A 22872-nucleotide genomic window follows, 5' to 3' on the forward strand; every position below is an offset into this window, starting at 1 on the left:
GTGAAAGATCTCTTGCGCGCGTCGTCTGGTGATGATCGTGCGCTCAGTCGCCACTTATGATTGGCCTCCCAGATCCCCAGACTTCAGTCCGCGCGATTATTGGCTTTGGGTTCACCTGAAGTCGCAAGTGTATCGTGATCGACCGACATCTCTAGGGATGCTGAAAGACAACATCCGACGTCAATGCCTCACCATAACTCCGGACATGCTTGTTGAGGAATGATGGTGGATTTATTGAGCATTTCCTGTAAAGAACATCATAGTTGCTTTGCCTTACTTTCTTATGCTAATTATTGCTATTCTGATCAGATGAAGCACCATCTGTCGGACATTTTCTGAAATTTTGCATTTTTTTGGTTCTAATAAAACCCCATGTGATTCCAAGAGTGTGTGTCAATTTGTACCTCTCTGTCTACGTTATTCCGTGATTTATTCAGTTTTCAAATTTAAACTGATTTTTTGATCACCAGGTATCTTCCTGTTGGCCATGCATTGAGTGTCCTGACGTGTCAGCATTTTACATGAGTAACCGTCAACCTGGAAGACCAGGAGTCTTCATCGTGGGTGCTCTACACCTAGGAGATTTGCCTTCACTGCAGCTTGGCGAACCTGATCTGCCCGTTTCGGTTCTGGTCTCTCCGGTTGTCTTATTTTGCTGGTACTCTCCACGTCTGGAGAGCTACAGTGTGCTGAACAGCATTATATCAGTATTTACTACATTTGCAGATTAATAATTATAGCTATTTTGATCAATGTGTTTTTAGGTTGTCTAGTACGTCCATGTACATGTTGCAAGAGCAAGCCACTCATTCTGCCCAGAGCAGCAGGTCAGTTGCTGAAGTGTGGGCGAGTGGATGCAAAACGGTAATTCTATACTGACAAGAATACCCCACTTAGTGGTGGAAAACGACAATGCAGAAAAATTAATTTATGTGATTTATTTTTGGGAAGACTGTTAGATAGAAACAAAAAAAACAAGTAGTACAATAAATTGGGTACATATAAACGCGCCAGTTACCTCAATATCTGCATTTAGGCCCGCCGGAGTGGCCGAGCGGTTATAGGCGCTGCAGTTTGGAACCGCGCAACCACTACAGTCGCAGGTTTGAATCCTGCCTCATGCATGGATGTGTGTGATATCCTCAGGTTACCTAGGGTTATGTAGTTCTAAGTTGTAGGGGACTGATGACCTCAGAAGTTAAGTCCGATATTGCTAAGAGCCATTTGAACCATTTATCTGCATTTACACCACTAACACTCACTGTAATGGGAGAAACAAGTGAAAGTTCGAATTTAGGAATAATAAGATGAGTAGGACACGCAGGAAGAAGGTGAGCTGAGGCTTTCAAATAGGATGGGCGACGACAGTTTAGTAAGATGAGAAAATTTCTTGGGTTACATCTGCATCTACATCTACGTGATTACTCTGCTATTCACAAATAAGTACCTGACAGAGGGTTCAATGAACCAACTTCAGTCTCTCTTCCGTCTCACTCTCGAACGTCGCGCGGAAAAAAAAAAGAGTGCTTAAATTTATCTGGGCGAGCCCTGATTTCTCTTATTTTATTGTGATGATCCCTCGTCGTTAATCCGCCGGGCGAATTCGATCCGGGGCCGGCGCGCCTACCCGAGTCCAGGAAGCAACGCGTTAGCGCTCTCTGTTACCCTGGCGGGTAAATAAAATTCAGGCTAAAATTTGCAACAGGTATAGCCTATGAAAGATACGTCATAAAATAACTTTAAAAGACGTAAGGAAAATGCGTGAGCGACTAAGCAGCGACGTAACAGGTAAGGTAAGAATTCCATAAATGTATGGTTGTCAATCTCATATATGACAAGTAGGCTACCATCCGCCCTAGAAAATAGTATATAATAAAACCATTACTTTCAGATCGCCAGATGATGGCAATAGTGCTGAAACAGGCCTGTCGTGATTAAATAAACATCTCAAAACAGAAGCAGGTTTTTGGACTTAATTCATAATATACAGGGTGTTACAAAAAGGTACGGCCAAACTTTCAGGAAACATTCCTCAGACACAAATAAAGAAAAGATGTTATGTGGACATGTGTCCGGAAACGCTTAATTTCCATGTTAGAGCTCATTTAAGTTTCGTCAGTATGTACTGTACTTCCTCGATTCACCGCCAGTTGGCCGAATTGAAGGAAGGTAATGTTGACTTCGGTGCTTGTGTTGACGTGCGACTCATTGCTCAACAGTATTAGCATCAAGCACATCAGTGCATAGCATCAACAGGTTAGTGTTCATCTCGAACGTGGTTTTGCAGTGAGTGCAATGTTTACAAATGCGGAGTTGGCTGGTGCCCATTTGATTTATGGATTAGCACGGGGCAATAGCCGTGGCGCGGTACGTTTGTATCGAGACAGATTTCCAGAACGAAGGTGTCCCGACAGGAAGACGTTCGAAGCAATTGATCGGCGTCTTAGGGAGCACGGAAGTTCCAGCCTATAACTCGCGACTGGGGAGAACCTAGAACGACGAGGACACCTGCAATGGACGAGGCATTTCTTCGTGCAGTTGACGATAACCCTAATGTCAGCGTCAGAGAAGTTGCTGCTGTACAAGGTAATGTTGACCACGTCACTGTATGGAGAGTGCTACGGGAGAACCAGTTGTATCCGTACCATGTACAGCGTGTGCAGGCACTATCAGCAGCTAATTGGCCTCCAAGGGTACACTTATGCGAATGGTTCATTCAACGAAGTATCAATCCTCATTTCAGTGCAAATGTTCTCTTTACGGATGAGGCTTCATTCCAACGTGATCAAATTGTAAATTTTCACAATCAACATGTGTGGGCTGACGAGAATCCGCACGCAATTGTGCAATCACGTCATCAACACAGATATTCTGTGGACGTTTGGGCAGGCATTGCTGGTGATGTCTTGATTGTGCCCCATGTTCTTCCACCTACGCCCAATGGAGCACGTTATCATGATTTCATACGGGGTACTCTACCTGTGCTGCTAGAACATGTGCCTTTACAATAACGACACAACATGTGGTTCATGCACGATGGAGCTCCTGCACATTTCAGTCGTAGTGTTCGTACGCTTCTCAACAACAGATTCGGTGACCGATGGATTGGTAGAGGCGGACCAATTCCATGGCCTCCACGCTCTCCTGACCTAAACCCTCTTGACTTTCATTTATGGGGGCATTTCAAAGCTCTTGTCTACGCAACCTCGGTACCAAATGTAGAGACTCTTCGTGCTCGTATTGTGGACGGCTGTGATACAATCCGCCATTCTCCAGGGCTGCATCAGCGCGTCAGGGATTCCATGCGACGGAGGGTGGATGCATGTATCCTCGCTAACGGAGGACATTTTGAACATTTCCTATAACAAAGTGTTTGAAGTCTCGCTGGTACGTTCTGTTGCTCTATGTTTCCATTCCATGATTAATGTGATTTGAAGAGAAGTAATAAAATGAGCTCTAACATGGAAAGTAAGCGTTTCCGGACACATGTCCACATAACGTATTTTCTTTCTTTGTGTGTGAGGAATGTTTCCTGAAAGTTTGGACGTACCTTTTTGTAACACCCTATATTTATTACTGTTTCGTGTGGCAATTCTTTTCGAGGTCGTTGGTTACATTGGAAAGTGAAGTAATGGGATGAGGTAGGAAGGAACGTTGAAATTAATTGGGGTTTGGGATGCACTGTAAGGGAAACATATGGGATTAAGAGTACGGAAGGGAAATGTGAGTCTTTATGTTTACATTTGCCATAACGGCCAGATGCTCGGCTGTTGGTGCCTAAAGTTCTAAGCGGTGGCGGTGAGTGGTCGGGGCTGACCTGGACGTCGACGTCGGAGAGGCGGCCGGTGAGCTCCGCGGCGGAGGAGTTGGTGGACGGCAGGCACTGCGAGTTGGCGGAGCGCGCCTTGGACAGGAACTTGGCCGCCTGCGGGCGCGGCGCCGCGCTGCTGCCCTCCTGCTCCAGCTTCCCGTGGCCCTTCAGCACCAGGTACGCCTGCAAGTGTGCGTATGTTACCATGAGACGCTGCATATACAAGTACACAGGAGCTAGGACGAAAAGTTTGATCATCCACTTATTACTCTATAGCTAACGGCTTGTTGCGATGGTAATACCGGTTTCCGTCAGATCGCCAAAGCTAAGAGCTGTCAGTCTTCTCCAGCACTTGGATGTACGACCATAGAAGTTTGCCAAGTGCTGTTGGCAAGGCAGGTAGCATTCAGCCCTTGTGAGATCAGCTGGGGAGCTACGTGATTGAAAACTCACAGCCCCAGTCACAACTGATAACGACCGATGAGCGGTGTGCTGACCACACACCTCTCAATATCCGCATCCGGCGACTATCGGCAGAGGGTGACATGGGGGTCACTCACAAGGGAACCTCCCCATCGCACCCCCCCCCCCCCCAGATTTAGTTATAAATTGACACAGTGGATAGGCCTTGAAAAACTGAACACAGATCAATCGAGAAAACAGGAAGAAGTTGTGTGGAACTATGAAAAAATAAGCAAAATATACAAACTGAGTAGTCCATGTGCAAGATAGGCAACATAAAGGAGAATATTAGCTGATAAGCGCCATGGTCTCGTGGTTAGAGTGAGCAAGTGCGGAACGAAAGGTCCTTGGTTTGAGCCCTCCCTCGAGTGAAAATTTTACTTTCTTTATTTTCGCTAAGTTACGATCTGTCCGTTCATTCATTGACGTCTCTGTTCACTGTAATAAGTTTAGTGTCTGTCTTTTGCGACCGCACCGCAAAACCGTGCGATTAGTAGACGAAAGGACGTTCCTCTCCAATAGGAACCGAAAACATTTGATCGCAAGGTCATTGGTCAACCGATTCCTCCACAGGAAAACACGTCTGATATATTCTTTACGACACTGGTGACGGCATGAGCGTCACATGACAGGAATATGTTGTCGACCCACCTAACTTGCACACTTGGCGAATGGGTAAAAAGATTCTTCTACCTTGGCCGATTTAGGTTTTCTTGTGGATGTGATAATCACTCCAAAAAGAGTGATGAAAACATAAGAGTTTGTCACATAAACTGCATCAAATGAATGCAACAGTTTCAGAGTCGCACAGTTTTCCCTGTGCTCTGTCAAAACATATGTTTTTTACGTTTTCAAATGTTTCCGTGCGTAGACCGTCAAATTCTGTATATGTCCAAGCAAATCTGAACATGTCCTGGAATTTTGGAGAGCGAAGTTGATTATGTGTGAGTGCCTGAACTTTCATAATTATCTGAAAATAAAAAATTAAAATTTTCACCCGAGAGAAGATTCGAACCAAGGACCTGTCGTTCCACAGCTGCTCACGCTAACCACGGGACCACGGCGCTCGTAAGCCAACGCTCTCCTTGATGTTGCCTACCTTGCGCATGGACTACTCAGTTTGTATATGTTGCTTATTTTTTTCATAGTTCCACACAACTTCTTCCTGTTTTCTCGATTGATCTGTGTTCAGTTTTTCAAGCCTATCCCTGTGCCAACTTATAACTAAATCTGAGGGGGGTGCGAAGGGGAGGTTCCCTTGTCAGTACCGCTGCCTCTTCTGAGGGCTGTGGCGAAGAACTGTCTTTTAGTTTTTAAGTTGCATTGGCGGGAACCCGTGGTCTAGGAGTAGCGTCCCTGATGAGTATTCAAGTCGCAGTCCGTCCCGAGCTCGAAACTCTCCACCGCTTAAATTTTGATTAAGAATCAGCTTTGGGAACCGAACACTTCCGGCAAGAGGATGAAGGAGCAGACAGAGGTTTAGGGCACTCTCTTGCACTGGGATGGGAAACTGACCCTAAAAGCAGAAGAATCAGCAGTGATCAATGGTATGAGGATGCAGAAAGCAGTGGAAACCACAGAATTACAGACACATAACAAGTATCCACAAAACATGTCGCCTATAATTCAAAAAGTGTCATGATTTCTCCATTGGTAAGATATTCCTGAATAATCCCCCATTCAAATCTCTGTGAGGAAATCGCCGAGGGGGAGGTGACCATGAAAAAAATTGAATGATCAACGAAAGGATAACGTTCTACGAGTCGAAGAGTGGAATGTCAGAAGCTTGAATATGGTAGGGAAGCTAGAAAATCTAAAAAGCGAAATGCACAGGTTCAATCTAGATATAGTAAGGGTCAGTGAAGTGAAATGGAAAAAAGACAAGGATTTCTGGTCAGGTGAGTATAGGGTAACATTAACAGCAACATAAAGTGGTAAAACGGGAGTAGAATTCGTTGTGAATAGCAAGGTAGAATAAAGAGTGTGTTACTGCGAACATTACAGTGATAGGGTTATTCTTATCAGAATCGACAGCAAACCAACACCGACAACGATAGTTCAGTTATACATGCCGACGTCACAAGCTGAAGATGAAGAGAGCGAGAGAAGGTATATGGGGATATAGAAAGTGTAGAACAATACGCAAAGTGAGATGAAAATCTAATAGTCATGTGGTATTGGAATGCCGTTATAGGAGAAGGAGTAGAAGAAAAGGTTGCAGCACAATATGGGCTTGGGACAAGGAATGGGTCAGGATAAAGACTAATTGAGTTCTGTAATAAATCCCAGCTAGTAATAGCAAATACTCTGTCGAACAATCACAAGAAGAGGAGTTATAAACGGAAAAGGCACGATGCCGCGGGAATAGTTCAGTTAGATTACATCATGGTCAGACAGAGATTCCGAAATCAGATTCCAGATGGTAAGGTATGCCCACGAGCAGATATAGACTCAGATAACGATGTAGTGGTGATGAAGAGTTGGCTGAAGTTTAAGACATTATTCAGGAAGAATCAATACGCAAAGAAGTGGGATACGGAAATGCTAAGGAATGACAAGATATGGCTGAAGCTCTCTAAGGCTGTTCATACGGCAACAAAGAATAGTCCACTAGGTAGTACAGTTCAAGAGGAATTGGCATCTCTAAAAAGGGCAATCACAGAAGCTCGGAAGAGAAACTTAGGTACAATGAATCTAACCTCAAAGAAACCGTGGGTAGCGGAATAAATACTTCAGTTGATCGATGAAGGAAGGAAGTACAAAACTGTTCGGGGAAATTCAGGAATACTGAAATACAAGTCCCTGAAAAATGAAATAAAGAGTAAGTGCAGGGGAGCTAAGACGAAATGATTGCATGAAAAATGTGAAGAAGACGAAAAAGAAATGATAGTTGCAAGCAGATTCTCGGCATACAGGAAAATCAAAACAACCTTCAGTGTAATTAAAAGCAAGGGTGCTAACGGTGAGAGTGAGACCGGAATTCCACTGTTAAATTCAGAGGAGAGAGCGGATATGTGGGAGGAGTACATTGAAGGCCTATATGAGAGGGAAGATTTGTCTGATGTTACAGAAGGAGAAACAGGAATCGATTTAGAAGGGATAGGGAATCCAGTATAAGAATCAGAATTGAAAACAATTTTGGCGGAAGTGGATGTAATAAGGCACAAGAGACCGATAACATTTCATCAAAATTTCTTAAATCATTGGGGGTAGTGGCAGCAAAACGACTATTGACGCTGGTGTGTAGAATATGTGAGTCCGGCAATATACCGTCTGACTTTCGGAAAAACATCATTTACAATATTACGAAGACTGCGACAGCTGACAAGTGCGAGAATTATTGCACAATGAGCTTAAGAGGTGATGCGTCCAAGTCCTGACATGAATAATATACAGAAAAATTTTGTGTTTAAGGAAGGTGAAGGCAGCTGAGAGCAATTCTAACATTGCGGGTGATAAGGCAAGCAAGACTAAAGAAAAATCAAGACAGGTTCATAGGGTTTGTCAACCTGGAAAAGGCGTTCGATAGTGTTAAATGGCGCAAGATGTTCGAAATTCTGAGGAGAATAGACGCAAGCTATAGGAAAAGACCGGTAATATACAATATGTATAAGAGCCAAGAGGGAATAATAAGAGAGAACGACCAAGAACGTAGGGCTCTGATTAAAAAGGGTGTAAGACAGGCATGTAGTCCTTTGGCCCTACTGTTCAATCTGTACATCAAAGAAGCGAAGATCGAAAAAAAAAGAAAGGTCTAGAGTGGAATAATAATTTAAGGTAAACGGGTGTCAGTGATAAGATTCGCTGATGAAACTGCTATCCTGAGCGAGAGTGAAGGAAAATTACATGATCTGCTGAATGCAATGGGCAGTCTAATGAGTATAAAATATCGGTTGAGAGTAAATCGAAGAAAGACGAAAGTAATGAGAAGTAGGAGAAACGAGAACAGCGAGAAACTTAACATCAGGATTGATGATCATGAAACAGATGAAGTTAAGAAATTATGCTACGTAGGCAGAAAAATAATGATGGACGAAGCAAGGAGGACCTCCATATCAGCTAGCGCTGTCAAAGAGGGCTTTCCTGGCTAAGAGAAGTCTACTAGTATAGGCATTTTCGTGAGGAAGAAACTTCTAAAACTGTACGTTTGTAGCATAGCATTGTATGGCAGTGAAACATTGACAGTTGGAAAACTGGAACAGAAGATAATCGCAGCAGTTGCGATATGGTGCAACAGGCGAATGCTGAAAATTAAGTGGACTGATAAGGTAAGGCATGTGGAGGTTCTGCGCAGAATCGGAGAGAAAGAAATATGTGGAGAACACTTAGAAGGAGAAGGGAGAGCATAAAATGACGTCTGGTAAGACATGAAGGACTGCCTTTTTTGGTACTAGAGGGAGCTGTAGAGGGCCAATCTGTAGAGGAAGATAGAGACTGGAATACATACAGCAGATGGTTAGGGACTTGGGTTGCAAGTGCTGCTTTGAGATGAAGAGGTTTAGCACAGGAGAGAAATTCGTGGCTCGCCACATGAAACCAGTCAGAAGACTGATGACTCATAGCATTAGTGGAGGGCAGGGATCCGGCTTGCGATCCGGGCCCAGGCACGGTTGCCGTAGAACTCCTCCTGTATGGCACAGTTTCCCTACCAACACAGCACGCTTGTCTGAGCGTGAGGAGGGGGAAACTGCTAACACATCGCATTTAAATGGCAATGGATCTCACTGCATACGACTTGGTGTTATATTTAACGTTTTTCAACAAAATAGATCACAAACGAAACAGACCTTCGTTGTCATTTAATCCCTTTTGGCACTGAAGACACAATATAATTTTCACCTGGTGTAAACTGTCGGTGTACCACCAGACGCAGCCAGTTTGACAGACTTTCGCATTCAGGTTGCCACGTAATCGTGACTTATTTGGTTTCACCTTTCACACGCATATTTTGGTCGAAATATCGAAGCATATTGGCAACCTCATTGTGGAGATGTGGTAATTCCTGAACAGTTTTAACGTTAAAGGGATCTGTCTTTAAAACGGGAATTACCCTTCAGATCAGTCAATTATATCAGCAGATGCACAGGGATGCTTTCAACTGAAATGAAAAACGGTCTCGAAAACAGCTCCATGTATATACCGGGTGACCAAAAAGTCAGTATAAATTTGAAAACTGAATAAATGACGGAATAATATAGATAAAGAGGTACAAATTGACACACATGCTTGGAATGATATGCGGTTTTATTAGAACCAAAAAAATTCAAAAGTTCAAAAAAATGTCCGAGAGATGGCGCTTCATCTGACCAGAATAGCAATAATTAGCATAACAAAGTAAGACAAAGCCAATATGGTGTTCTTTACAGGAAATGCTCAATATGTCCACCATCATTCCTCAACAATAGCTACAGTCGTGGAATAATGTTGTGACCAGCAATGTAAAGCATGTCCGGAATTATGGTGAGGCATTGGCGTCGGATGTTGTCTTTCAGCATCCCTAGAGATGTCGGTCAATCACGATACACTTGCGACTTCAGGTAACCCCAAAGCCAATAATCGGACTGAGGTCTGGGAACCTGGGAGGCCAAGCATGACGAATGTGGCGGCTGAGCACACGATCATCACCAAACGACGCGCGCAAGAGATCTTTCACGCGTCTAGCAATATGGCGTGGAGCGCCATCCTACATAAACGTCGTACGTTCCAGCAGGTGTTTATCAGCCAGGCTGGGGATGAGGCGATTCTGTAACATATCGGCGTACCTCTCACCCGTCACGGTAGCAGTTACAAGACCAGAATCACGCATTTCCTCGAAGAAAAAAGGCCCGACAAAGGTAGATGTGGTAAATCCAACCCATAACGTGACTATCTCGTCGTGCAATGGAGTTTCCACTACAGTTCTAGGATTTTCGGTAGCCCATATTCTGCAGTTGAGGGCGTTGACAGACCCTCGGAGGGTGAAATTAGCTTCGTCGGTCCACAACACGTTACTCAACCAATCGTCATCTTCCGCCATCTTTTGAAACGCCCACACCGCAAATGCTCTCCGCTTCACTAAATCGACAGTTAACAATTCATGATGCCGAAGGATTTTGTACGGATAGCATCGGAGGGTACGCCTAAGTGCCAATCAAACTGTAGTGTATGGAATGCCGGTGCGACGTGCGACTGCACGAGCGCTGACTTCCCCGTGCATAGACGAACGGCTACCGTCTCCATTTATTCCTGAAGTGTCTCAGCAGCATTACGCCTTTTGCAAGGTCGGTCACTACGGGATCTATCGCCTAAACAACCCGTGGCTTCGAACTTCGAAATCATTCTCGCCACAGCAGCATTTGTCAACGGACCTTCATCCGTTCGAATCACCTTCCTATGGCGATGGGATCGTAACGCTGAACTAGCACATTCCGCATTCTGATAATACAGCTTCACTAAAAGCGCCTTTTCAGGTAACGTCAACATGCTGCGACTGCTGGTGCATCTGATTCTCTCTCTCATTACAGTTCCTTTTATACACGATTGTCATGCTCAGTCACTGACGTTTTGCTGTCCAGCACCATCTGTCGGACATTTCGTGAATTTTTTTTTGTGCTAATAAAACCCCATGCCATTCCAAGCATGTGTGTGTCAATTTGTACCTCTCTATCTACATTATTCCGTGGTTTATTAAGTTTATATAAATTGTTCTCGAAACGGTCGGGAAACTATCCTTTCGATCTTTTTAAGGCTACTATGAAGTCTTCTTATTTCCCGTTATTTTTAACGGCGTTGACCTGACGGAAGTGAGCTGTGATTGTCAGAATGTGTCCCTTCTACAACGTTTTTTTCTCTGTAATTGCATTCCCGGTACATTAGAAAGAAGTTGTTTCTCAACGTGCAGTGTCTTACTGTGGGCAGTGCACAGTCAAGTCCAATGAAAATGCCACATCTGCAATCTATTCGGGATGTTTTTATTTTCGTTCCTGCAAAACGTAATCCTTCAATAATTCGATAACGACGTGTTTTAAATCTACAAATAGTTCCAGCCATTCCCTTTGACTTCACGAACATACTTTCCAGTGACATGTAAAGTGTCCATACTGTTCCTTCATCTACATTTAAAACTGTTGCAGTTGCTTGTGGAATAATGCGTGGGACTTCAGAAATCTTACGATTCCTGCTACTAATTTCTTAGCAATTTAGCACAAAGCGCGTCTTGCTGTACAGAATTCCGTTTGTCGATCGTTGTTATGTTTTGCTCTTTCATTGATAACTAAATGTTTAAATTCTTTCTGCATATTGATGCAATATCGTTTTGTAGCATATCTGCGTAATATTTACCGAGAATTCTTATCCGTCTCTTGTGTCGCTCCCATTCATTTCTAGAGGCGTGTAATGAATGATAGATCGCTCGACTGCCTCGTTTTGTGCGAAGAGCCACTTAGGCCTGTGAAGGTCCGTCATACCACAAACAAATAGCGGAAGGTAAATAACGCTGACATCACGACTCTTCCAAAGTGAAGAGAGTTGTGGCGGCCGAAAAATGCCACACTGCGTTAGTCAATGAAATGCCGCGCACTTCCGGGTACTTTGAAGAAGGATAGAGCAAAGCCGGCGGACCTTGGCCCACATGCGGTCCGTACAGCCCATACGCGTGAAGTGTGGCATGCCGTGTCCTGCTGTGCTTTACAGCTTTCCATTTGCGTGCTAATGCAACCTGATTATTCCTGGCTGAAATTAGTTGAACGTAGGAAGAGGTGTATAACAGTTAGTGGTGCTCGCTCCGTACAGGCGTCACTACTGAACATATCAATGAACTGCGTTAAGATTGAATTTACGCACGTAATACTGAGAGCAAGTATGACATTAGAGTTCGGGTGTATGGGCGTGTAATCTCTGGTTAATGTCACTTAGGTGTTGAACAAAACTCGCTAATTCTCACCAGGAAGTAATGATAATTATGATTACGGTCGACGTATTCGTGCAAAATGCTAAGACCAGTTATCCATTTTAAGACGTGTATACTCTGTTTGCTTGACCCGCAAAAGATATAACGTCATCATAAATTTAAAATTTAATTCTTTACGAGAAAACTTTTGTAAACGTTAGAAAGGTCATACACAGAGCGTTTATTACACATGGTTGACAGGCAGACTGTTTCAACATAATACAGAATTGAAAACTTTGGGAGGAACTTTCGCTGTGATGTGACACAAACTTGGCATGAACACGTGTTAATACCAAAGAATATACGTCGATGCCAAATGTGTGAGTTCCGGGCTATTATTGTGGATTACTGACGTGATCTTACGCCACACAAGAAGATTACAATAGCATGAGCTGATATAATTACTATCAACGTCGTCAACGGAACCAGGTGTTGATATGGTATGTCTGTAACATCGTTGTGAATTGGAGAGTTGTCAGTAATGCAATAGCTGTAAATAGCGACATTAACTGAAACTTTAGGTCGATAACTCAGTACAGCTCTGATATCTACAAAACTTTCTTTGACAATTTCTAATAGGCGTTCTTTCTGGGAAGGAAACTTCGCTCTGTACTTTTATTAACACTAATCGAGAATTTATACTGTCTACCTACTAAAACGAGCGATGTTTATCATTAAAACTCCTAACAGTAGGGTGGTTGATCCTGAGTGAAAGGGAGTGTTCTGGAATAGAAAAGTGTTATTTTCTCTCGACGTATGATTACTTTGAAGCTAATGAAACAACACTGTAACGTTAAAACTGTCCAGGAATTTCCAGGTCTCTGTATTTACAAGAGAGATTCAGTAGGGAAATGTTACCGTTCACGTCATTCGCTTGAGTTCGATTTCAAGAGACCGTAGCAAGACAAATACACTTGTCTGAAATTTTTATGTTTGTTCACTGACCGCGATGAGCTGCTTAATTCATAATACACGGAGCTTCACTCGTTCTACGAATTGGTTCACTTCATTGCTGTAACTAATTGTATGTATCCAGAATTAGACCACGTGAACTAGGCGAAGCAGAGGATTACATTTCCATCGACAGTTTCGTGGCAAGTAAATACTGAGTCAGTATGTTTTAGTAGTCCATGTATAGTGTTACACTTGCAGGCTATCCCTTATTCTTTTGACTTTATAGACATAAGATGTTTTGGTGATACTTTCCGCAAACTGTTTTCATTGGACGATACTGGTACATTTGCTGTCTTTGTCTTATGAATTTTCAAGAGATGCTATTAATCCTAACACAAAGCTTAACCGTTTGTATCAATAGCTATTCTTAAACTAAATTCATCAGCCATTAACTTGGTGTGTGCTTGCATAATGCTTTCACTGGGCTAAGTTTTATGCCTCAGTTCAACACTTTTCGTGATTATTTTCTGAGTTATTCTAAAACTGACAGAGGACTAGATCTACTTATCAGAGAAATTTTTAGATTTTTGCCCTTACTGATTACACGGAAAAGGCTTGGTCGTACAACACTATATTGGGTGATTAGAAACAGTCTGAGAAGCTTATAAGAGTATTGCACCGAAGCCTGTGCTGAGAATTAGTTGTTAAGAAAAAAATTCTAACCGTCGCACAGTTCCCGCTTTATTTAGCACTGAAGTTAGCGAATCGGGTAGTCACGCTCGCGAATTCCAGAAGCCTACCAGAGACATGGTAGCCAAACCTATTCCTCGTTTGATTTCCTCATTCTGAAGAAACGTAGATCTTGAAACTTCCTGGCAGATTAAAACTGTGTGCCGGACTGAGACTCGAACTCGGGACCTTTGCCTTTCGCGGGCAAGTGCTCTACCACTGAGCTACCCAAGCACGACTTACGCCCCGTCCCCACAGCTTTACTTCTGCCAGTACCTCGTCTCCTATCTTCCAAAGTTTACAGAAGCTCTCCTGCGAACCTGGTTGGGTAGCTCAGTGGTAGAGCACTTGCCGGCGAAAGGCAAAGGTCCCGATGTCGAGTCTCGGTCCAGCACACAGTTTTAATCTGCCAGGAAGTTTCATATCAGCGCACACTCCGCTGCAGAGTGAAAATCTCATTCTGGAAACGTAGATGTTGCTCATCTAGTTAAAATATACCACATTCGAAAAACGCACATTGTAACTGGTCGTGAGCATCTGAAGAAGAGGTAACTCCCAGATCTACAGATGTCCGTTCATACCGCATTTTAGAGCTTGTAAGCGCTTGGATTTGCGCGCGCGACAATCTCATCGGCTAACTTCAATGACAAATAACCCGGAAACGGTGATACGTATCCAGTTTTTTCTTAAAAATTATTCCTCAACACAGTATCCACTGCAACATCCTTACAAGTTTTTCAGACTCTTTCTCATTACCCTGTATACAGCAAGTGTGCTTTAGGATTCTGCATATACATAGTGTGTTCATCTACATCCATGCTTTGGAAACCACCGTAAAGTGCTTGACTGGGAATACTTGTCATTTTACCACGTCTTAGAGTTTACAAGAGTTCGATGGTGCCCTGGAAGGATGTGTGCTTCTTTTCCTAAGTTCACCATGTAACAGGACTAACCTTGTCTGCGCGGTAATATCTCTGTACATTGCCCAATACTGGCTCTATAGGTGGGCTTTCGCCTAATGTTTCGTGTATTTTCAAGCGCTTGCTAGTCTGCGGTTGTCACCATTTCATGATATATCCCTATGATTCAAGCAAGCCTGTGACCATTCCGGTTATTCCTATTTGGTATTGGTTTCGCAGACCTGAGAAACACTTTAAGATGTTTCGTTAAAGTGTTTTGTAAGCAATATCCTTTATAAGGTAACTACGTTTTCCATCTATGCTATCAACAATCCTATCAATAACTCCACCACCTGTCTTACTGCCAACTAAGTGCTGGTTCCTTATCATATCTCCATCACTGGTTACACCTTGGTAACGTATATCAAGCGAGTGATATACGTACTGATTCACAGATATTGTAGTCATAAGATATGACGTGTTTTGCTATATGTGAGGTGCAATACTTTATCTTTCTGAACGTTTAATTCGAGCTGTTTACATTTCACGGCTTTTAAATCTTATCAGGATTTAACTGAATGTTTGTAGAGTTCTCCAGACAGTGACTTATTAACTGCAATACGCGAATTACTGACATTACTATTATCTTTGTCACTACCAGGTCCTTACCAGACTCGTAGAGTCTGAACGACTATAGCCTACGTTCAAGGGGTATTTCAGAAATGTTTCAGCATTTGTCGACGACTCTCCGTCCTAGGTTCGAATATGCCTTCTCCGCCATCGTGCCTGCATGACAGATTCTTGCCGTGGGGCGTCATTACGTGGCTACCACGCGTATCTCTATGTGATTCACAAGTTGGCGACGGACAGGTTACATCCGTCTCAACACTCGTCCTGTTATTGGATGGTCGCTCTATCCGGAATTACATTTACATTTATCTTTATTGACGATTCATCAGCAATCCAGCTAAATGGACCAGTTTATTTGTATTTTTCTACAAGTTGTACAAACGGCATTACGTTGTGAGTCTCGTACTTATGGTACTGCAGGTAAATAAAAAGTAAGAAAATAGCATTAGATTAAGAAACTCGAATAATTTAACTTAAGATTATTTGATTAGAAAGGAAAAGAATAGTAGTAGTAGAAGAAGTTGGCATAGGGTCTGTAAGATTCCACGACCAGTGCCATTCGAAGTAATAGGACCTCAGTAGAACACTTCGAGCTACTCTCCTCTGCATTCCATACTGATTATCTTTCTTGTGACCGACTGACTCAAGGAAGCATCTTCGAACGAACGTGGAGACGCTAACTGAAGTTTCTCTCGAACACTACTCTATTCCAAGTGCCGTACTAATATAATGTAATCTAAATCATTGTATCATCCATTGCGCGTGATTACTCTGTTTCATCTGAATACTGTCCAGTGACGCTTCTTCCATAATCCAGCTATTACAGATTTTTAACGTTACTATTAATCGCAAGCCCTGGCAAGATGACAGTGCGTTATAATCTACAGATGTTATTTCTTTGTGTCTCCTGACTTGGAAGATGTTAGTTGTCAGTCTGTCATCTATGGCTGTAGTGAAACGTACATAAATGTCGTCATTGCTGATTGAATGACCGAGCAGTTTAACGAATGTGCTGTCATCTGCGTCACCATCTCTAAGTCATTTGCTGTTGGCTGTGCTGTCGGTACCAGTATCAATGTGTCATCGCGAAACTTCAGCGCTGTCGTTCCCAATGAAATCCTTAGTGCTTTCAGACAGCTCCACTCCATTCCCTTCTACAGCGAGTGACGCACTTGTGGCGCAGGGTTGGGACAAAAATTTGGAAAAGTAGCGAGAAACGCGTGGTTGAATATAAATATAGAGGCTATACGAGCCTGCAGGTTGCGACGTTGAATTTGACTACGAAAGGCAACTGTGCAATGTTCTCACTAACTTGCAACTGTCATCCGTGGTCAGACAGGTTTTCTGTGTAGTCGTGAGTGAATTATATCGAATCTCACTGAATTAGAACGTGGGAAAATGGTTGGTGCTCCTACGGTGGATGCTTTGGTAGCCACGGGAGCCGATGTGTTAGGTGTTCGGAGAGGCTCATATGGTTCAAATGGCTCTGAGCACTATGGGACTTAACAACTAAGGTCATCAGTCCTCTACACTAAGAACTACTTAAACCTAACTAAGGACATCATACACATCCATGGCCGAGGCACTATTCGAAACTGCGACCGTAGCAAAATGGTTCAAATGGCTCTGAGCACTATGGGACTCGACTGCTGAGGTCATTAGTCCCCTAGAACTTAGAACTAGTTAAACCTAACTAACCTAAGGACATCACAAACATCCATGCCCGAGGCAGGATTCGAACCTGCGACCGTAGCGGCCTTGCGGTTCCAGACTGCAGCGCCTTTAACCGCACGGCCACTTCGGCCGGCGCGACCGTAGCAGCAGCGCGGTTCCGGACGGAAGCACCTAGAACCGCTCGGCCACAATGGCCGGCCCTTCGGAGAGCCATCATATCTAAGATTTATGCCTCATACACGGAGAGCGAGAAAAATTATCCGTTTAGTCACATAGCAGACAAAAATGTGTGTTGAGTGATCGTGACAGACGGTCATTGAAGAGAAGTATGACAAAAAATAAGAGGACGACAGCTTTAAAAGCCATTTCAGGATTGAATGTCGCACTCGAGAACGCTGTCAGCAACAAATTAGCCCTAAGGGACCGTCATGAGCAGGTAATTTCCAAAACCACTCATCATTATTGTAAATTCCCGTAATACGATAACGCGATGCCAAAACCATAGAACCTGAAATATGGATCAATGGAAGAAAGTAATTTGCTCAAATGAGTATTTTTCAGACTGTTTCCAACTTCTGGCCCCCGATAGTCCCAACAATGGAGCAGGACAGCTGTTCGATGATGATTTGGCAGCCATATCGCAGAATTCCATGGGCCCATGGTCACTTTGAGTTCGTGTTACTGCCAAAGATTACGTGACAATTTTTGCCCATGGTTCAATGTTTGTTCTCCAGTAATAATCCCGTGTTCCATCATGACAGGGCGTCCGTTGAAACAGCATGCTTTGTCCAGGACTGGTCTTGTGAGCACGCGGATGGATCGTCGCACTTTCGCTGGCCTTTGTCACGAAACCTTCATATTATGGAGTCTTTGAGTCTGCTTTGGAGAGAAGAGTGCGTGATCGCTGTCCACCTCCATTATCGTTACGTGGCCTTGTCGCTGTTTTCCAATCCGTTCCAAGACAACTAGAAGCTGTTTTGACTTCTAAAGTGGTATCTGCACCGTATGAGACATGATGAAGGGTTTGGTTTTTGGTCTTTTCATATTTTTGTCTAACCCCTGAATGTGCTGCTATAATCCAAGGTACACAGTGGCAAAATTGTTCCACAGAAAACGTAATACTCCTGCTCGGTTTTCTACTGATATAACAGTGTAGCAAGGGGCCAGCAAGTAAAACTGTTCACCACTCCATTAGATAAAGAGAATTTTTTTGTTTTTCTTTGAGTGTATGATACTTTTCTCTAACAGGATAAATGTAGCAAAATAAATTGGAGAAACGAATAGATGACATTACATTTGTCATTCGTAGGATTCCTAATATACCAGAGTGTTCATAGACCTAAAAATACACTAACGGCCATTAAAATTGCTACACCACGCAGATGACGTGCTACAGACGCGAAATTTAACCGACAGGCAGAAGATGCTGTGATAAGCAAATGATTAGCTTTTCAGAGAATTCACACAGGGTTGGCGCCGGTGGCTACATCTACAACGTGCTGACATGAGGAAAGTTTCCAACCGATTTCTCATACACAAAAAGCAGTTGACTGTCGTTGCCTGGTGAAACGTTGTTGTGATGCCTCGTCTAAGGAAAAGAAATGCGTACCATCACGTTCCCGACTTTGATAAAGGTCGGATTATAGCCTATCGCGATTGCGGTTTATCGTATGGCGACATTGCTGCTCGCGTTGGTCGAGATCCAATGAGTGTTAGCAGAATATGGAATCGGTGGGTTCTGGGGGTAATACGGAATGCCGTGATGGATCCCAACGAGATGACAGACATCTTATCCGCCTGGCTTTAACGGATTGTGCAGCCACGTCTCGATCCCTGAGTCAACAGATGGGGACGTTTGCAAGACAACAACCATCTGCACGAACAGTTCGACGACGTTTGCAGCAGCATGGACTATCAGCTCGGAGACCATGGCTGCGGTTACACTTGACGCTGCATCACAGAATCACAGACAGGAGCGCCTGCGATGGTGTACACAACGACAAACCTTGGTGCACGAATGACAAAACGTCATTTTTCGGATGAATCCAGGTTCTGTTTAGAGCATCATGATGGTCGCATCCGTGTTTGGCGACATCTCTGTGAACGCACATTGGAAGCGTGTATTCGTCATCGCCATACTGGCGTATCACCCGGCGTGATGGTATGGGGCACCATTGGTTACACTTCTCGGTCACCTCTTGTTCGCACTGATGGCACTTTGAACTGTGGACACATTTCAGGGGTGTTACGACCTGTGGCTCTACCCTTCACTCGATCCCTGCGAAACCCTACATTTCAGCAGGATAATGCACGACGGCATGTTGCAAGTCCTGGACGGGCCTTTCTGGATACAGAAAATGTTCGACTGCTGCCCTGGCCAGCTCATTCTCCAGATCTCTCACCAATTGAAAACGTCTGGTCAATGGTGGCCGAGCAACTGGCTCGTCACAATACGCCAGTCACTACTCTTGATGAATTGTGGTATCGTGTTGAAGCTGCATGGGCAGCTGTACCTGTACACGCCATCCAAGCTCTGTTTGACTCAATGCGCAGGCATATCAAGGCCGTTATTACGGCTAGAGTTGGTTGTTCTGGGTACTGATTTCTCAGGATCTATGCACCCAAACTGCGTGAAAATGTAATCACATGTCAGTTCTAGTATAGTGTATTTGTCCAGTGAATACCCGTTTATCATCTGCATGTCTTCTTGGTGTAGCAATTTTAATGGCTAGTAGTGTAATTGCAGAGAGTAGATGATGTACTCTTGAGCATAAACGACATTAATACAAAGTACAGGAGAACTGGGCTCGCTGGTTAGCTATGAGCCATATCCTCTGTAATCCCCGTCACATAAAGTATATAATTCTGTGAAACGTTTCTATTGATTTGTCAACAGAAACTTTTTGCTTAAATGTGATATTACATCTGTCCAAAGCTCCCCGCTGTCTGTGAACTATATAACACAATTTTCTGCTTGTGAAATAAAATTTATTACAGTCAAATGGTGAGCTCATCAAATAACAGATAGTTCATTACAACTGTGCGTCATAGACTGGTCTTATTTTCATCCTCCAACCTAAACCGGTCACTGGATAATACCAAATGAAAATAAATGTAGACAAATGCATTCCAAAATTTTCAGTGCATTTGTCTATGTAACACATCTAAGTTATCAACATCGCAAGGTCATAGGCTAATGTAAGCACGAGATAAGTCATTGCAAAAGTGAAATGCTGGTACACAGTAACCAGTGTAACCGGTAGAAAGTTGAATGAAGACGTGAAAACGTGCATGAATTACATTGCACCGGTGCTGGATGTGAGTTTGTGGGATGGAGTTTCATTGCCGTAGCAATTGGTCGTCAATACAGCGACGGTTAACGCTGTTAGTGAATGACGCTGCAGTGGTCGTTCGATGTTGCCCAATATGTGCTCGACTGGAGACAGATCTGGCGAGCAACAAATGGTTCAAATGGCTCTGAGCACTATGGGACTCAACTACTGAGGTCATTAGTCCCATAGAACTTAGAACTAGTTAAACCTAACTAACCTAAGGACATCACAAACATCCATGCCCGAGGCAGGATTCGAACCTGCGACCGTAGCGGTCTTGCGCTTCCAGACTGCAGCGCCTTTAACCGCACGGCCACTTCGGCCGGCTGGCGAGCAACACGTCGGCACTCTGTAGCCCATGTTGGGTAACAACAGCGGTGTGTGGGCGACTATTATCCTGTTGGAAAACACTCAATGGAATGCTACTCATGAACGGTAGCGAAACAGGTCGAACCACAGGACTGGCGGACATATTTGCAGTCAGAGTGCATGGGATAACCACGTGAGTGTCCCCGCTATCATGCGAAATCGTACTCCATACGATAAATGCAGGTGTATGTGTAGTGTTTCATTCTAGCATGCAGACAGATTGGCTGCTGGCCCCCAACTGTACTCCTCCTAACCAACACACGCCCACGACTGGCACCAAGGCAGAACCAGCTTTCATCAGAAAACAGAACAGACCTCCCCTCTGCCCATCAATAAACTCTCGCTTGCCACCACTGAAGTCGCTAATGACGGTGGTTCGTCATCAGTGGAACGCATGCTACAGGGTGTCTGTCTCTGGGTGGTCCTTGAAGTAACCGATTTTTAATAGTTCGTTGTGTCGTTGTGGTGCCAGTCGCTGTTCAAATTGCTGCTGCAGATGCAGTGCTAGAGCCATACGCCGAACAGAATGCTCTTCCCTCTCGGTAGTGCCACGTGACTGTCAGAAGCCGGACTTCTCGCGACCCAACAGTAATCGTGTACAGCGGCTACATTCCCGCCAAATCTTCCTGCAGAATCGCAGAAGGAGCATCCAGCTTTTCGTAGCTACCTCATGATGTATTGATAACGGCGTCTTTGTCGCCTTAAAAGCATTCTTGACCAACATCAAGCCGGCTGCTGTGGTCGAGCGGTTATAGGCGCTTCAGTCCGGAACCATGTGGCTGCTACGGTCGCAGGTTCGAATCCTGCTTCGGGCGTGGATGTGTGTGATGTTCTTAGGTTAGTTAGGTTTACGTAGTTCTAAGTCTAGGGGACTGATGTTCTCAGATGTTAAGTTCCGTAGTGCTTAGAGCCACTTGGACTATTCTTTGAACCAACATCAACTCACCACGTCCAGTCTTAGAGGCAACAAATTCTAACGGCAGTTAGAGCTTGTATTTAAAACAAACCTCGTTTGCATCCTCATAGTGATGTTACTAGCGCCACTCTTATGCGACTGGCACGAAACGTGAATAGACATTATCCTTCAGATGTAGAATCACTAGCAACTTCATCTATATCGCACAACTCCTTCTTGGTGCTACGATTATATATATATATATATATATATATATATATATATATATATATATATATATATATCACTTCCATTTTCTTCTTACTGTGTCTACATATTTTCGTCTGTCTTGCTTTATGTTATATTAACGTATATGTTTTGAAGTCGGCTTCAGTTTTTCATACATCCCACTAAGGAATATGAAGCCAAAGGGAAAATCTAGAGAGAAGGGAAGTGAGTGTGAGTGTGGGTGTACAGTATATTCAAGTTAAGATGAGGAGGAGAAGAATAGTGTTCAACGTCTCGTCAATAACGTGGTCATTTGAAACGGTGCATAAACTCGGAGTGGGGAGACATAGGGAAGGAAATCGGCCGTGCCCTTTCGAAGGATCCGTCTCGGCATTTGCCTGAAGCGATTATGAGAAAAAACGGGAAACCTAAATCAGGTTGGAAGGAGGCGGGCTTGAACCGTCGGTGTCACGAATACTAAGTCACCTGCGCTACCCACTACGCCACCTCAGTTACGCTGAATTTCGTTGCGAAGTTGCTTTCGGCACTTGTTGGTGACCTCCGTGTAGACGCTCTTTTACTTACGAGTGCCAGCCACGTTAGAGATCTACTGTACAGCTGTAGTATAACGAGATCAGTTGCGCTTCGTTCCGAAGTTGTAATCGGAACTTATTGCAATTTGTTTACGACTGCGAACAACCTTAGCGATCTAGTAGCATGGTGACGTCTCGTGTCATGGATGTCAATGAGAAATAAATAAATAATGGGTATTTGAACATGAGCGTTTGTATAGCATGCTTTCACGAAATGCCCGTGTTTTAATTTATGCCATACCTGTTGATTTCCTCCGCGCAGGGACCTTTCGTAGTTATGTACGTCGAGCAGAACTGGGAACCAAAGTGACAGTGCTGCGGGGTCAGACGATACAACCCTTTTTACATTATATCTTATGCATTAAAATCTGAAGTTCGGAACAATATCCTCTAGAAAAAGTTTTCTCATTGTAGTTCCTGTTATAAGTT

At 43.8% G+C, this 22872-nt stretch overlaps 1 protein-coding gene across 1 annotated transcript in view; it reads right to left on the reverse strand.

Annotated features, from left to right (window-relative positions):
- The window catches only part of LOC126262729 (probable G-protein coupled receptor CG31760), a 682895-nt gene that overhangs the window by 25880 nt on the left and 634143 nt on the right, over window positions 1–22872 (reverse strand). The window contains exon 10 of the mRNA XM_049959532.1: window positions 3818–3994. Within this exon, the coding sequence (XP_049815489.1) occupies window positions 3818–3994 (177 nt within the window). The remainder of the gene's footprint in view (window positions 1–3817; window positions 3995–22872) is intronic.

Source organism: Schistocerca nitens, chromosome 6 (assembly GCF_023898315.1).
Source record: "Schistocerca nitens isolate TAMUIC-IGC-003100 chromosome 6, iqSchNite1.1, whole genome shotgun sequence".
In the NCBI taxonomy this organism is placed as follows: Eukaryota; Metazoa; Arthropoda; class Insecta; order Orthoptera; family Acrididae; genus Schistocerca; species Schistocerca nitens.